The sequence below is a fragment of the Acanthochromis polyacanthus genome, chromosome 13 (assembly GCF_021347895.1).
Source record: "Acanthochromis polyacanthus isolate Apoly-LR-REF ecotype Palm Island chromosome 13, KAUST_Apoly_ChrSc, whole genome shotgun sequence".
NCBI classification, from domain to species: domain Eukaryota; kingdom Metazoa; phylum Chordata; class Actinopteri; family Pomacentridae; genus Acanthochromis; species Acanthochromis polyacanthus.
Window position 1 is genome coordinate 29670716 of NC_067125.1, and position 17235 is coordinate 29687950.

Genomic DNA, 17235 nt, shown 5'->3' on the forward strand with positions numbered 1-17235 from the left:
TTCCATTTTTACTTAGTACTCAGACATCAGGACACTGTAAGTGGATGGTGTGAAACCTGCAGCCCAATGCAAATAAGAGAGATATTTTGATCATAGGTCAGGTTAGTGCAAATACCCAGATATCCTACAGTCTTAGTTTATTTCAGTCACTCAGCACTGCACAAATCTTGGTCTCGTTTGTGGTTTAAACCTCAGTTTATACAAACATGTTAAGTCCGTGGTTCAAACCTGCTAATTTCTTTCTGCCAAGAATCTGAAAACTGTTATTCACACCTTCACAACTTGTCGTTTTACATTTTTAGAATTACTTGTTCTCTGGCAATAGTAAAAAACTGTAGCTCATCTAAAACTGAGTTGGAAACATGAGCACATCTCATTACACCAGCTACCTGTTACCTTCAGAATTGATTTGAAGCCATTATTGATTACTTACAAAACCCTGTGAGATCTCGCTCCAAATTATTTCTTAGATCTGCTCATAGACTCCCTGTGGAGATCTGGGGTGCAGGGATTCTGCCTCGTGTTTCAAATCAACTTTGAAAACCCACTTTTGTGAAATGTTTTATGACATTTTAGCTCATCCTGGTGTGTTTTTTTTTTTTTTTTTTTTTTTAAACTTTGTAACTGTTTTGAAAGCTGCTACAGAAATAAAGTTCCTGATTATTGAACTAGACAGTTTATGGTTGTTAACTTGTTGGATGAACAAAGTTATATTGTTAATGAAAGCAAAACGAAAACACTCGTGAGCAAAAAATGTTTAATAAGGAAAGTAACTACAATCAAAGTATTTACATCAGGTCACATAAGACATTAAGGTACCGCTGTCACAGTTGGTCCACACATACTGTACTGATGAGAAGATGCACCGTCCGTGGCACGATGTGGACAGAAAACCAGAATGTTTCAAGTGTCACCTATTTTCATGTCATTCACTGACATCAAGCAGCGGTATATTTGTGGTACAGTGCAATGTTTATTCACAGTATATGAGGCAGTTGATTTGCTGAAACATACAAGTTATATATTCAGCCGATTACAAGACAACACATAACTATTGCAAATACTAACATCGAGAGCACACACACGCACACGATGGCAACGTGATTTTTGAAACAAGACGACAATGGCACTAATGTTTTGAAAGATATTCTGCACAACTTAGAGCTCTTTTTACGACAGTGTTGTGATAGATTACACATGAGCACTTTACAGAAAGCCTCACTAAGAACTCTGACAGATATCTGCTGCACATTTGGAAGGAACGTGCGATTGTAAAGCAGGCAGACACGACGAAACTGAGATGTTTCCACTGATATCAGCGCATATGAACATATAACAGCAAATCAAACTGTATACTGTAAAACCTCTCTAATTCATCTTAAGGCTAAAATTTAAAGCCCAAAGACAAAAACAGTGCATTTCCTAACATTTCCTTTAAAGAAATGTTCTTTGAAAACAGCTAAAATCAGTCGCAGCCATGGAGCTCGCTCTAGAAAAAACATAAAATATTAAAAACTCATTTCTGACAAAAGAGAACACACTGGTGATTTGGATACTGCTTGTTGGCTTCATGTATTGAAATAGAATAAATACTTTAAAAATGTGGTATAGTATACAGTTAGAGCCATTGCTGAACATCCTCTGTGCTGAAATATTACAGCGATTAAAACACTACAGTGAGTCAGCTGGTTCTAGAACTCCTGAAATAAAAATTTAAATAATAAAATTCACACTTTCGGTAAAGACTGTCAGCAGTGGAGTAGTTTAGTGTTAACTGTAGCTTCAACAATGGCTACATCTGTACATTTCTACACTTCTCCAGTATGAGAACGCAATAATAATCAAATGTGTGACTCAGTGCTAAAATTTGAGGCAGAGGGAATGCAAAGTAAACAAGTTCAAATCAGATTTTCCACAACTGGACTTTCTCTGCCACCACACACCAGTTGGCGTGATCGAAGTAGGCGTGTTTCACGTGCAGCTCTTCGACATGATTCTCTATGAGCTCTGCCAGCTCTCCCTCCCTGAAGACGTGATAGTACCTCAGGCAGGAGCCTTCCACCTGCCCTTCGCTCCCCTGAGGACTCAGTGTGCTTCCCTGCTGCTCTTCTCCCTGCTGCCCTCCCTCTCTTTCATCTTCAGACTGCTTCAGGGGCTCCCGCTGCAAAGAGACCAGATCTGGCAGAGCCCAAGAGCCGCACTCCTGGGCTAAAGATACTGCAACGCTCTGGTTTTCTGTGCCGGTGTTGTTGTTGTTGCCTCCGGGATCTTTCTGTCCCTTGTGCAGGTCTGTGACGGAGCCGAAGACGTCCTCCTCCGATCCGATCACAGACGGAGGGGAAAAGAAGCTGGAGACCTGTTTGATGAGGCCTCGTCCTCTCCCGCGCTGGTTGGACTTGTTCCCCTCGTTTTCGCCCGAGGTGGAGGATAAAGTGCTCAGGTCTCTGGAGGACGACCGGGAGATGGCTAAGCTCCCGAAGTCAAACACAGAATCCAGAGACCTGGAGAAGAACCACAGTCTCTGAGTCCTCTGCTGCGGCACACTGCGGGACAGATCTTCCTCGTCCGCCACAGAGGATGTGCTTCTAACCTTCCTGTGCTTTTCAGTGTTGTCTATGGCTTCGCTCACACTCTGTGCTGTCGCTCTCCTCCGGGGTTTGACGTGCTCCCCGTTGAAGCCAGAGGCCACGTGAGGATTGGGGTTCCAGGGAACGAAGATGTCCTGCTTCTCAAACTTCCGCCGTTTCTGCTCCATGGCCCACACGTAGATCATAATTCGTCCACCCACTCGCAGGGTGCGAGCCATCTCCTTTATTGCTCGAATACGACGCTCTTTGGTGGACAAGTGGTGAATGACTGCGACATAAACATTCATTTGTCATAATTTAGTAGGCTGGTGCGTAGGCATTTATTTAATTATGATGTTGTGTCACATTCAGCACTTGCAGTCAACAGAACACTTCATGCACAGTGTGGAAGGCGTACAAGATAAATTAACAGTGTGGGTGTCTGTTGTCATCTTTGGGCCTAATTACACTCTTTTGTTAGAGGACACATGAATTATTTCACACTGTTGGCTAGGCAACACAAATTCATGGTGAACTGAAGTTTATTATTTTGAGTTTAATTTAATTCCACGCAAACGGCAGCTGCAACACGCATATGTAGGGAGTGATTTGTCCCTGAGTGGAGTGGGAGGAATCAGCAACATCCAAACATCTCTTTGACTGTGTGCACATGTTTATTACCTGCAATAGAGAGTACAGCGTCGAAGCAGCCGTCTCTGTAAGGCAAATGCAGTCCGTCACACATCTGGACCTCGTGTCCTTGGCTCCAGGCAAAGTCCACCAGGGGGCGACACACATCGCATCCCAGCTTGAACACTTCCTCGTTGATGTGGAGATACTTGCCGTTGCCACAACCTGCCAAGGGCGAGACGGTCAGTTAGAGGGTAAGAGAGTGATTATGAAAGATAAGTGGCCTGATTGGATTTAAAATATATCATCCTTCTCTTTAAAGAAAGGACACTTTAGGAAATACTTGTGTTTCCAAAAACAACAGAAAAAGCAGCATATATTGGTGATCAAGTGACACCCACCAATGTCAGCGACGATGCTCCCAGGCTGCAGGTCCAGCAGGAACTGTCGTACCTTTGGCCAGGCTTTGTAGCGGCTGTCGTTGAAATATGGAGCAATCTTGTCATAGACACTGTGCACATGGTCTCGCTCGAGCCGACTGGCAGCCTCCTCCATCATGTTCATCCGGGCTGCCTCATGCAGCGGCCTCAAAGCATCATGGCTGCAAGGACAAAATAATCTCTGCTTACTTCTAAATGACTAATCCATTACATAGTGACCCCGTTTCTTTAACATGCAGGCCCCTGAAGTGGAACAGCGCAGTGGTGCTCCTCCAGACAGACATGCTTGTTAAGGTCTAACAAGGTCAGCTGGAAGTCTTAATCAGCAGACACACTCAAACATCTGTCAGGCCGCAGCGGTAATTTAATGCCAAACCCTTCGCTTTGTACTTCAAGTAACAGCAGCATCAGTAAGAAGTCTCACATCCAGCTGGCAGTCCTCCTCAAGGGCAGGCTGAGGTGAAACATCTCTAGTACAGCTCAGTAGGTTGAATATGCCATCCTTTGGTCGTAACCAGAAATTAACTAACCAAACCAAGCAACAGCGAGGAGGCAGATCTCACCTCACGAGGTTTATTTTCACAGCACCTGTGGCATATTGTTTTTACAGTAAAACAGAGGTGAAAAGTCAATGAATAACTCATTTTTGTCAACAACAAGATGCAGAACAAACAGCATTGATCATCCATCCATTCTCTATACACCGCTTTATCCTCACTAGGGTCACGGGGGGTGCTAGAGTCTATCCCAGCTGACTCGGGGGAAGGCAGGGGACACCCTGGACAGGTCGCCAGTCTGTCGCAGGGCTACATATACAGACAAACAATCACACTGGCATCGATCATGCTCTAGTTAATGATTTTCACTGGATACCGGGCTGCCGCTGGGGTCTGCATGCTGTCATACTTCCATAGGTGTTAAAAGCAGTGAGAGACTTCAGCATCAGCTCTTCCTCCAGGACTCACGCTCACCTAATGTGACCCTCATTGATTCTGAGGAAGCTGTTCTACTTCCCCGGAAATCTGTGGCTAATTTATACACATGTGAATAGACTTTCGGTCTGATTGCATTATTTTAGATCATCTGACAGCACTGCAACACTAACTGTGTTACCGCTTTAGTGGAGGTTGTTGTTATTTCCTCTGATACATAAATGTGGCTACTTGCAGGGTAGTTTGACATGCATGTATTTAACACAAATATGTCTGTTTCTGACCTGAAGATGTTGAAATAAGGACTTCAGAGCTAAATACAACATCATCAACCCTAAATATGCAGCTATAATCATAAAGAATGATCTCCAACAACAACAGACTCCCTACATTACTCTATACAGTATATGTATATTCAATTCTCAGATTTGTCATAGAATTTGAGACTCTACTGAGAATTTTAGGGATTATGTAATTGTGATGTTTGTGTTATTCACAGCTCCCACTGCAGTCATCTCAGTTTATTAGGATGCAGCCCACAGCTCCTGCAGTGCTGCTGCTGTGGCTCCCTCGAGCACCACATGTACAAAGAGTTGTTCTACGTTATCATCCGAAGGCTTCGATTGTTACTTTAAGGGAAAACGTCTCAATATGCAGAGTTCTCGTTTGACCCGTGTGGTTATTATCTGGTGGCTGAATTAATTTCATGCAAATAAAATCCACACAAAACGCAGTTTCCATCACATGTTGACTCAAGCATTTGTGTGTAAACTGCAAATGTGCAATCAGAGCTGCACATATGCAGGATCAATTTATCGCAGGTTTTCTTGCTGCTTGACATCATTTGGTTTAGATGAGAATCAAAAATGCAACATTGTGTATTGACTTTTATTACATTTAGTGTTCTATAGAGTTTAAAATTAGAAGGGTTTTGTTTATAGTATTGTACAGCAATTTTTTAAGTGTATATATTAACCTTAATGTTAATCTGGTTACTAACCTGCCTGTTTTGTCTTATATTATGACATATATTTGAATTCCCCTTGGGATTAATAAAGTATCTATTTATCTGTTTCACATACTATTCATTTATCAAACTGAAGTCATAACTGTTGCCTGCTCTGACTTTTTTTTCTGCTTTTCTAATCTTTTTTAAATTACAGATGTCAAACTTTACTGATGACAATGCCATATTGAATGTGGCATCAAGAAAACAGGCGCTTCCCTACAATTTAGTCAGACAGAAGCTATTTCTACATCTGCATCCAACATCATTTTTGTACAAACGCTGACATTAAGCATCAAAAAATCATTAAGTCATGCAGTACATGATTTAACATGAGTACATTTCTGTACATTGTTTAGAATCAGCTGTGATGGATGAAAGCTGTCGGTGCTGCTAAACCGCCCCAGCAGACACCATATGTCAGTGTCAACATAAAGCTGACATGAGTGGCAAAATCAATAATCACTGCTACACATATAGAGAATATACTATTTAAATCTTCTGAATAGAACACGAGGAAAGTTTCCCACTCATGTAGATCTCTAAATGCACTGCCTAATATTTATTAACAGTCTACTTCATCCTCCATCCATTCACGGTGGGCTGTCAAACAGAATATAAGACTGTTCCAAGTGAAGAAATTCACATTAATTTATCTAAAATTGAGCGTTGCAGCCTAATGAAGCATGTTATGCCACAGTGCACTTTGCTGATGAGGTCAACCAGAAGCAAAGCTATCAGACATTTCCCCTCCACCTCTCTTAAAAGACACGAGACTGATAGGTCCTGGGATTTATTATGTACTGGTTCCCATTGTGCACACAGCGAGCATTACTGGGAACATTTACGACAGGATATTAGCAACAAAGGCCGACCTCTGCTGCACGAAATGCAAATATTTCCCTCTCCCCTCACTGTGCAATAACAGGCTGTCTCCTGCTCTCCTGCGGTGGTAAATACAGTGTATGCAGCATCCTTCACTCAGACCTATTTCTGGACCACCATCATCTGCATCGCCCCAGCCAAGTGGAAGTGAAACATCCCTTATGCAACGCTGTAATCTGGGCCTCTTTCAGTGTTGTCTGTGTTCAATTGCGCCTGAGTTTTCCCCTGTGTTCACTAGACCATGGTAGTCCTCAGCTGATATTATGTAACCAGCAGCTGGGGAGGCTCACAGCACTGCCTCTGACTGACAATGGGACCTAAAATTAAATCAGAGGACAGAGGCAGCGTCCAGCACACAGATTTTGTCCGAGGTGGAGGACATTCAGAGGATAAAGGTGGAATCAGTAACTGGTTTGATCATTCGTGGCTGCCCGTAGCTTCCCTGGAAAATGATCTGTTGGTTGGACAGGAGGATATTTTGGTCACACAGCGTTTGCCTTTGAACCCTCCTTGTGTTATTGAGCACATATGTGGCTGTAAACTGATGTTCCTGGTTCATGTTGACAGCCGTGACCTCAGAGGTGTTATTGTGAGCAGCCACAGAGAGAGAACAGGTTTATCCATCAAGTATGCCAGCAGTTAATGACTCAACATGTGGTGAGAGGTCGAGAGGTTTAGTCTGCTCAACTTAAACTCCCTCATTACTGGCACTGGATGGTAAAATGTGCAGCAAATAAAAGGCATTCGGAGGCAAGGCATAGAGATAAGGACAGACAACTGCAATTCAATTAAATCATAATTACAGGTGCTCTAAATTACAACTACATTCTTCAAATTTCTGTATGTGAGATGCTACTTGAACTCTCAAAGTTAGTTTTTTGTTTTTTTTAAACTGATGCAGGTTTAACCAATCTAGACTCTTAAAAACACAAACACATAAGGTTGTTTTAATCAGTTAGAATGTCATTATTGCACTGCAATAGATGCTATTATCTTATAGATATTGGGCACACACTTCCCTCTAAAACACTCCAAAAACGCAACATCACTAACCGTGGACGTAGCAGCCACCGTGCAATAATCCGCCTCAGAGCTCAGGTCGCTGAAGGTAAACTTCCCTCTGATGGATCTATATGATCGACGTGTCACCGGGATCGGAGGCAGCTGCTCCACACGGCGGCACCGGGTCCGTCACCGACATGGTGAGGACCAACACCGTGAAACCGAAGCGAAGACCCGCCGAGTGTGACCGCCAGCAGCGCACTGGCCGCAGGACAACATCAAACCCACAGCACGTTGAGCTGCTCACCTATCAAGGTGTTGAGAGTGCGGAGCAACACATCCGGGGAGGTTTTTCAAAATAAAAGGAATTCTAAGCGGAGCAATTTCGTGTTTGTATCATAGCTAAGGTAAAGGATTTTTTTATTAGGTTAAGAGTGCCATGACATTATTCATGATAACTATGATATTTAAAAATAAAACAAGAAGTTTTACCAAACTTGGACCGCCCGGCGACAAAGATGACCCCTGTGACCTTGAAAATGAGGTCAAGGTCACCAAATGCGAACTTGACCTGTGTCTTATTATGGTACACATGTGTACCAAATATGGTGAGGCTACATCAAGATTTTATCGAGTTATCGTGCGGAAACCAAATTGTTACAGGCAAACAAGCAAGCAAGACCATGCAGCTGAAAACAATACCTTCCGGAAAACGCTGTTTTGCCGGGCGGTAATAACATTTTAAGAATACTCATAATAATATCATAAGTCAACAAAAAATCTGCTTGATATACCAATATAGGACCAGAAAAGAATACACTGTTAAAGCGACAATAAAAGAGCAGTACTCTTCATAAAGTTAGGGTCCTAAAAATGTAATAAAAACATAAATTACTGTAATTTTTACATTAATCAAGCATATTTTTGGCCTTTTAATGCTTAGCATCGGATATTTACAAGTGAAAAAATAATTAAATTGCCTATAATATATCGAACTTATAGATAGATAGATAGATAGATAGATAGATAGATAGATAGATAGATAGATAGATAGATAGATAGATAGATAACAAATTCTAATCAATAGAATACACTGATTAATACATTCATTCAACATTTTTGTTGGGATTTGTTTTCTAATTGTACAAAATATCTCTCATTCAACAAAGAAAGTATGTAAAATTACAGGAGCAACACTTATTTTTATGTTGTTACGAGTTGTATTCGTTTTAGAAATATGCTTCCAGTTTAAAACTTAATTTTAACAGTTTGATTAATTTAAAAAAAATGAAATATTGTGCATTTTGAACACATTCTTCAGATTTTCAAAATGTACTGACTCCCTGTTAAGTCCCTACTGACTATGTGTAAGTCTGTGAATGGTCTAGGACCAATATATATCCAGGATATGTTTGCTCGGTACAGGTCTAGAAGGTCTCTAAGATCAGCAGGGACTGATCTGTTATCTGTGACCAGAATTCAGACCAGAAATGGTAAATTGGCATTTAGTTATGATGCTGAGTGCTGCTAGATCCAGATCCCTTTGATTGGATCTCAGATTCACCACAGCTCTGGCCATTTTTAGGAGAAAGCATATGACAATTCTTTCTTTCACTGTTTTTGAGTAATCATTTTTATCATAATGTCTGGTCCAAACTGCTTGTACCTTTGTTCAACTTGTCTACACTTTGATAATTATTTGTTTCTATTTATTGCATACTCTGTCTTTCACATGCTTTATTTTTTCTAAAGCTTTTCATTTTTCTCCTATTTAAATTAGTTTTAACTATTCTATAAAATTTGTAACTCTGTTAAACTCTTCTGTGTTGGATTAATCGATATTTATTACATTTTTATTCTGCCGTATTATGTATTTTGTCTTTTATTTGTTTTATTTTTTATGTTTGCCTGTAAAGAACTTTGATTAATCACTGTGTATGATACAGTGGCAGATCTTCCATGATCTGATTGGCCGCCCCGTGTGCCCCATTTGCATTACTGATACTCTGATTTCCGACACTTCTGAACGCAATTTCATTGTCTGACTGCACCTGAATGCACCTTAGTTTGATCTTTTGATTGTATTTCCTTTAGATTTGAAGAAGCTTTAAAGACGTTCCTGATGCCGGGGGAGAAGACGAGCAGCTTTGTACCTTTGTGGTAAGAAGACTGTGGCCGTTTCTCAGTACGTAACTGTCCGTACTTGCGTTCTCACGAACTCCTGAAACGTTATCATCGAGACTGCATCGGACCAGAATAGTGTTTATAGATATGAATCAGTAGATAGATAGATATCTATGGCTGCAGCTCACAGTGAACAGGAGGATTTTATTAGAGCTAGTCAGACACAGTCACACAGAGAAACATTAGAGCTCACACTGAAACGGAGCTACACCTCTGTGTCTTGGACAGGATTTATTTGAAAAGCTACATGTGTGACGGTAATAATACCTGCCAGAGCAGACCTCATTAGCACTTCCGCTAGGCTGGCTAACTTCCGGTCATTCCAGGGATGCTGTTGTTGGTAATGTAGCCAGAATATGGATTAATTTTTCGTTTGGGCTTGACAAAGATGAGAACAAAAATATTCAGAGCAAGTGGAGCAACTAGCTAACGCTTGTTAGTTTGATTTACATTTTCGAAGTCACATTTTTGAAATCACGTAATTTTTCCGTAATACAAAACGGCTTTTATTTTGTCATTTTATATGATTAAGAATTCAGATTAACACTAGATGAGGTATCAGTTCATTGAGTATTTAAGAGGTAGTTTTTTTTCTTTTCAATTATCTGTATTTAAAGTGATATTAAAATATAATTGTAATGGTACAGCAGCAACAGAAGAAACGACCAAATATACAAAGGAAGTGCAACTGTTTTAATATGAAAAAAAAATCTATCAGAACACTGATAAAGTGCAGCTAAAGTTAAGTTAGCGAAACTACGGATAAGCAACGTTTCTTTTACTTCCAGAAAAATAAAAGCCTCATATTTGCTATTCATTAAAAAAAAAATCACTACAAGCAACACTTCCACCAAGTTTGTTTTAGTTTGTTGGTATTTATCGGTGGAACAGCAGCACATTTTCCACAGACAGTTTTACTGTCCGTTGTCTTGTTTTAATCAGTTTTCAGTTCAGTAATTCAGCCCTTCGGCTGATTGGACCAACAGACACTGAAGGACTCCGACAGCTGGTCGGTAATGTATGATAATTTACTGATCGATGCCGGTTTTAATGAACTTTATCTTCAACTTTAGAATCAGATATAATGTGAGCAGTCAACCACAGGAGTTGGTGGAGTTTAATTGTGTGTGTTGACAAGAGAAGAGAGTTAGCATCCAGTGAATATTAGCTTTAATGTGAATTAGCGATGCTAACCGAGCTAGCTGACCAGTCCTGATTAGTAGTTAAATGTAGCATCAAGCTAACGATGTTTGTGTTGTTTCCTGTCAGCAGCTGAAGTGTGTTGTGTTCCTGTAATCTGATTCATTAAGTTCATAAAACTGTGGATGGTTGATGTTAAAGTAAAAATCGGGAATCTTAAATGTGATTCAAACAGTAACATTAATGTTCTAGTTGTCATTAATCAGCTTTAATTTGACACTAAAACAGACTGTGATAGTTTTAAATGACATCAGTTTCATTCATTTGTTGAAAATTGTCTCATTTGTTGTTGTGATGTTGCTGCTGATTCATTTAAAACCAGATGATCCATGTTGAAGACATGTTTAATTGTAGTATCAGAAGTACAAGAAGGAAAATGGAAGTTTAGTTTTGCTACGTCAAAGATTTCAGGAATAAAATAACTAAATGAACCTTTATGCCTCCAACTTTATTTTACAGCAATGAAATAATTAAATAATCACAGATAATAAAATATAAATAGCAGAGAAAACCTGAGAGACGTCATAGTATAGCATGTCGCTCTAATAACATCATAGTGTAGTTTGTCGCTCTAAAAACGTCGTAGTATAGCGTGTCGCTCTAAAAACATCATAGTATAGCATGTCGCTCTAAAAACGTCATATTATAGCATGTCGCTCTAAAAACGTCGTAGTATAGCATGTCGCTCTAAAAACGTCATATTATAGCATGTCGCTCTAAAAACGTCGTAGTATAGCATGCTGTCCATAGGGCTGGACCCGAATATCCGGAATATCCGAATATTCGTTTGCTACGGCGGTATCCGGATATTAATTTTGGTATCCGAATATATTTTAAACTAATAATACTAATACTTTGGCTCTGAACCTTTATCTACCTGTGGTCGCTCTGTCTTCTGGAGTGATTTGATTGGTTATATGTCATGAATAAAACGCCTTTAACATCTGTAAACAAAACAAAATGTATCAACAAAGTTTTCTGTTAGAGTTTGTGTTCTTCTAAGTTCAACTCCAAGATTTTAAATACTTGCATTTACTGCAAATGAATATCTCCTCCAAATGTCTCACTAATAATCATTATCAGCCTTAAAAACCCACAAAACACCCCTCTATACTTGACCACATGTAGTACAGTCCGGTTCCCCCTTCCATAAATCTGCTTGGAATCTTCCACTTCCTGTTTGTCAAAGTGGGTTCTACCTAGACAGGTTTTGTTGGAGCTCATGCAACAAACATTTTGGGTAACTGCACTTTAATATGTTTTAATGAGACTGAGTTTAGATGTGTAGCTCTGTCATTAAATAGGAAATTATTTCTCAGAATTACCGGAGGAAAGTCTGAAATATTTGCTAGGTTAGCGTCCCACATGTTCTTTGGCTCAGCTAAAGCTAACTCTCCAGAACTTCTGGATCTCTTGAGTTGCTTGTTCCTAAAATATCTTGCTAGAGGTGCTGAAGCTCAGAAAGTCTGAGGTGTTTGTTCAAAATAAGCTCATTCTTAAGTCTTATCTGAACTGTCCTCTTTTGTTTGAACTTTCCCAAAACTTAGGAGTTAATGAAAGAGCAGCACATCCAGACTCAGTCTCATTTATGTAGAGATTAAACTTCAGTGTCATTCACTGATGTTAAAGTGCAGTTTTTCAAATGTTTGTTGCTCATGCTCCTGACCAAACCAGTCTAAGTGGACGACGATGTGAAGAGAAGCTCCAGAGGATGAATATCACACATTTATGTTGGAAATAAATGTCCTTCAGTTAGACATTGCCATGCAAAAGTTGGATTTCCCTTTAATGATGTTCAAAACCTTGAGTGTTTTGTTGATGTTGATTTCTAAATGATTTTTAACACTCAGCCCCAAACATTAAAACCTTTTATGGCTGACAAGCTGCAACAATTGACACATTATCAACTATCTTTCTGACTAAACTAAGATAAAAAGTGAAAATCTGCCTGATTCCTGCATCATGAATGTGAATCTTTTTGGTTTTTATGACATTAAACTGAATATATTTGGGTTTGACATTTTATAAACCAAAACAAGAAATGAATTACTGGAGAAAACAACAGATTAATGGACAAAGAAAATGTGTTTTTCAACATATATGGCTGAATTACTCCATTACAAGATACATACAATTTAAATTCAATTTTATTTATATAATGCAAATAACAGGTCAAATTTCTCAAGATGCTTTATTTTTATATATTTTTTGTCATATTTAAAATTTGACAAAGTAAGAAATTTAAACCTCTTGACTAATCCAATTTATTATTTGGTTTTTAAGAGAATCGACAATTAAAATAACTTTCTCCACTAAAACTAATAAACATGAGGTCAAATAGAAGGAACAGTTTTAAATCCTGCAGTCCCATGACGACAAGAATGAAGTTTCCCAACAAAAGCTAAATCTGCTGGTGGATTCCATTAAAGTCCTAATAAATGATAATAAAGTGTGATACTAAAGGTTTGTGGTGCTAAAAATCTCACAGTAAAGATATCAAGTTGAACATGTGGATGGAGGCTGATAAAAGTTGACCTCCCTTCATTTCTCTGGAGCCGACTCCATGGATTTTAGGGATGGTGGATAAAGATCTGCTCTTCTAGTTGTCTTCCTTCCAGTCGCTGTAAAAAGTCACTCCATCAACGCTGACTTCAACACCTCTTCATGACAAGTTCTTCTGCCTCTGACCTGGTGGAAACTCGAGAAACTCGGGAAACCTGTCGAGACTCGGATTTTCGAAAAAGCCGTCGGGCGGGGGAAGGTGTGGTGGGCGGTGGGGGAGTAGAGGGGTTCAGTGGGGGGAGGTGGGGAGTAGAGGGGGGAGGCCGCCACCCACCTCCCCTCCTACTCTCTGCCCTGACTCCACCCAGACTCCGCCTTGGCTCTGCCCATGTGGTCGCTTGGAAACTACGATGACAAAGGGACGACGAAATTATGTTCTTTCATCTGATCTGTAGCTCAGTGAGTTCAGGGTTTACCTATGGAGGTGCAGGTTGCTGGTTCAAGATCAGATCCTTCTCAAATTTTTTGAAAAACTTCGACAAAGAAAGAAAAATGCTGGTGGTGGGTCTTGAACCTACTACTGTCCACTTTATAGTCTCTCTTCTTACCCCCTGAGCTACTCACTCAGATATTAATTCTTCTTTTTTTGTGCATTTATCATCTATTTTTTGCAATTTTTGAGGGTTTTTTTTTATATATATACTCGAGTCTCGACTTGACAGTTTTTCTCAGGAGGTTGGACTTCAACCTTTGTGCTGGAGGGTTGAACCCTCAGTTCCCAGACTTTCCAAAGCCTCGAGACCTCCCGAGTCCTCAGAACCTGAGCTTTTACACAGTCTGAGGGCTGAAATTTTCTAAGTCCCACAGTAGATTTCATGTTAGTTTGAGCTTTGAGACAGTCTGAGGGCTGAAATTTAAGAAGTTCCTGAGTAGACCCCTGTTAGTTTGAACCTTTCAACAGTCTGAGGGCTGAAATCTTTAAAGCTTCTCAGTAGTTCTGTTAGTTTGAACTTTCTGGTTAACAGAAACCTTAAAATTTGTGACCATAAGTCTTGATTTCACATTTAGACCATCGATCTGAGTTCTTCTCAGACCTTCACCTGTTCTTTAGAAATCCTGAACAAACTTTGATTCTCTTCACTGAACTGTAAAGTTTGTGGAGATCAGAAGGTAACATTAGTTTGATCGTCTTCAACTACTAGTAGACTTTAACTGGAAAGCAGGTTTCTGAAATTAAATGAATTCTTACTAAATCTGTCCACAATCAAACCATGAACATTGAAAGAGGAAATGTTTGAAGAAACAACTTGATGTTTTCATTTTAGATGAAAAAACACTTATCTGTTTTTGCTTTTTTTGATCATTTTAATGTCTCTTCTGTTTAATTTGATCTTCTAAAGTCTAACTGGTGTCTTTTCGAATGTTTTGTCTCTAGTTTGATTCTTTTTAAATGTTTAGTTTTGCTCTTTTCTCACTTTTATTCTTTTCTAATGTCTGATTTGATTTGGAAATGTTTTGTCTTTTTAATGTTTAATTGTTTTTTCAAATGTTTTATCAGCTTGTTTGAAAAATTTCCTTTTTTTTCCCAGTATTTAATTTTTTAGATTAAATTTTTGTTAAGGTTTTCCTTTTTAAATGTTTAGCCACCTTTCAGTGTTTAATGTTCTTTTTAATTGCTTCATTGTATTCTCTGTTTAATTTCTAAAGTTTTATTGCCTTGAAGATTTCATCCATCCATTCTCCTCACTAGGGTCGCGGGGGGTGCTGGAGCCTATCCCAGCTGACTCGGGCGAAGGCAGGGGACACCCTGGACAGGTCACCAGTCTGTCACAGGGCTACATATACAGACAAACAATCAAACTCACATTCACACCTACGGGCAATTTAGAGTCATCAATTAACCTCAGCATATTTTTGGACTGTGGGAGGAAGCCGGAGTGCCTGGAGAAAGCATGAACAGGGAGAACATGCAAACTCCATGCAGAAAGATCCCAGGCCCACCCCAGGATTTGAACCGGGGATCTTCTTGCTATAAGGCGAAAGTGCTGATGACACCACTGTGCAGTCCTGTCTTGAAGATTTAATTTTCTAATTAAACATTTAATTTAATTAAATGTTTTGTCTTTTTAAAGGTTTAATATAATTAAATATTTTGTATTTTTTAAATGTTTAATATTCTAATGTAACTGCAATTTTTAAATGTTTAATTATCTAAAATAATTAATCTTTAGTGTTTAATCATTTAAAAAATTTTATTTCATAATTACATTTTGTTTCTTCTGTTTATCTAATTAAAAAATTTGTCTGTTTAATGTAATTGTATTTAATGTAGTTTTTCTTTAATCTTTTTTTCTGTCAAGATTTTAACCCCAACCTTAAAAACGAAACAAACCCTTAAATCACAACAAAAATACTTCTGTTATCACAATCATGAGGCAGTCAGTTATTCAGTTTATAAATTCAACTTTATTTGTTTAGCACCTTTCACACAGATGACAAAACTAAACAGGGAAAGGGAAAAAAAAGATGCTAAAACTGATTAAAACGCAAACATTTAAAAAAAGATTCAACATGGTAATGAAATCTGTTGTGTCCAGGGGATGGAGGGAGTTTATTGAAGTCTTCTTGGGCTCACATGAAAAATCATTTAAAATAGAAACTTCATATTCAGTAAGGAAACTGCAAAGCGACAGAAGAACCAATAATATCTCCTGTTTTCTCCTTTAATGAGTAGACTCTTCTGGTGCTTTCAGACCAAAGAACTACAGATTCTTCACAACCTGCTCAAACTCTTGGTACAGGACCTCACGACACGGGTCAAGAAGGTTTCCTTCTCGTTTCTACTCTGAAGCTCACCTTCTCCTGCTCAAACTGCTAACAAATGTTTCTGCTGTTCTAAAGTCTGGTCTCCAGAACTTCCTATAAACTCTCAAAGTCTCTTCTGCTGCAGGTTGCTTCGTAGAATTGTTACAGAAAACCTCACTAAACCACATGGAGGTACCTCAAGATAGTCGTCCAAATTAAACTATACAAAACCAAACTAGCACAATCCAAATGCTAAAGTCTCCTGCAGCCTACCAGAGAACCTCTTTAAACGGAGAATCAGAACAGGAACTCTTAATTTCTGGACAACAAACGATGGTTCACAAACAAGAATATAGAATGTGTCTGACCAAAAACCTTTAAAGACTCACTACAGCCAAGATAAGACAACTCAGCTGCACCAAATCCACTAATCAATGCACACATTAGCACCATGTGCTAACTGTGGCTAAAGAACCACATTTACCAAGACGACTATCCAGTACAAAGCCCTAAAACACACCAAGAAACACATTAAAGTCAATTTTACTGCTGGAAGCTGCAAGCTAACACCTAAAGAACAAACTAAAGCAACAGAGCCATACCCAGTTCAATGAAGAGAAGCAGAGGAAATGTTTGACTGCAGACATAAAGCAGGAAGACAGTGAGCTGCTCAGGTGTTCCTGATAACACCAAGCAGCCACATGGACAGCCAATAGGAGCACAGCTTACTGGAAGTCCAGAGGACTGGGTTAGTGAAGTAACTTTATTTTAAACTTGAAGCAGAAAGTTAACAAAGAAAGTTGAAAACCACCTTCTGATACCTGAAGTCTTTGAGTTTGCACACAAAGAATACCTGAACATGACAAACTGGTTCCATAGTAGAACCATCATTGTAAAAACGTCATAGTATGGTGTGTTACTCAAAAAACATTATGACCGGCTGTCTAGGGTCACAGAGGAGCAAGACTAAAACAGGACAAACACTTGTTTACAGAGGGTTAGGTGGCTATTTATTTGAAAGAGTAAGTTTACAATAACACAACATGTGAGCAGAAAAATCACAAAGTCTGACTTTAGTTCAG

General features: G+C 39.2%; 1 protein-coding gene and 1 long non-coding RNA gene across 2 annotated transcripts; one reads left to right on the plus strand and one right to left on the minus strand.

The window, feature by feature from the left end:
* Positions 1–743: 743 nt before the first annotated feature.
* trmt9b (tRNA methyltransferase 9B) lies at positions 744–7741 on the minus strand. Its single transcript, XM_022189161.2, has 4 exons — positions 7514–7741; positions 3599–3798; positions 3249–3422; positions 744–2856 (listed from the first exon to the last, which is right to left on the minus strand). The coding sequence occupies exons 2-4, from the start codon at positions 3759–3761 to the stop codon at positions 1904–1906; spliced, it is 1290 nt and encodes a 429-aa protein (XP_022044853.1). The 5' UTR covers positions 3762–3798; positions 7514–7741; the 3' UTR covers positions 744–1903.
* A 4-nt stretch (positions 7742–7745) lies between these two features.
* On the plus strand, positions 7746–15670 carry LOC127536680 (uncharacterized). The gene is made up of 2 exons (XR_007945776.1): positions 7746–7869; positions 9557–15670. It is a non-coding gene; the product is annotated as an uncharacterized LOC127536680 (long non-coding RNA).
* Positions 15671–17235: the final 1565 nt, after the last annotated feature.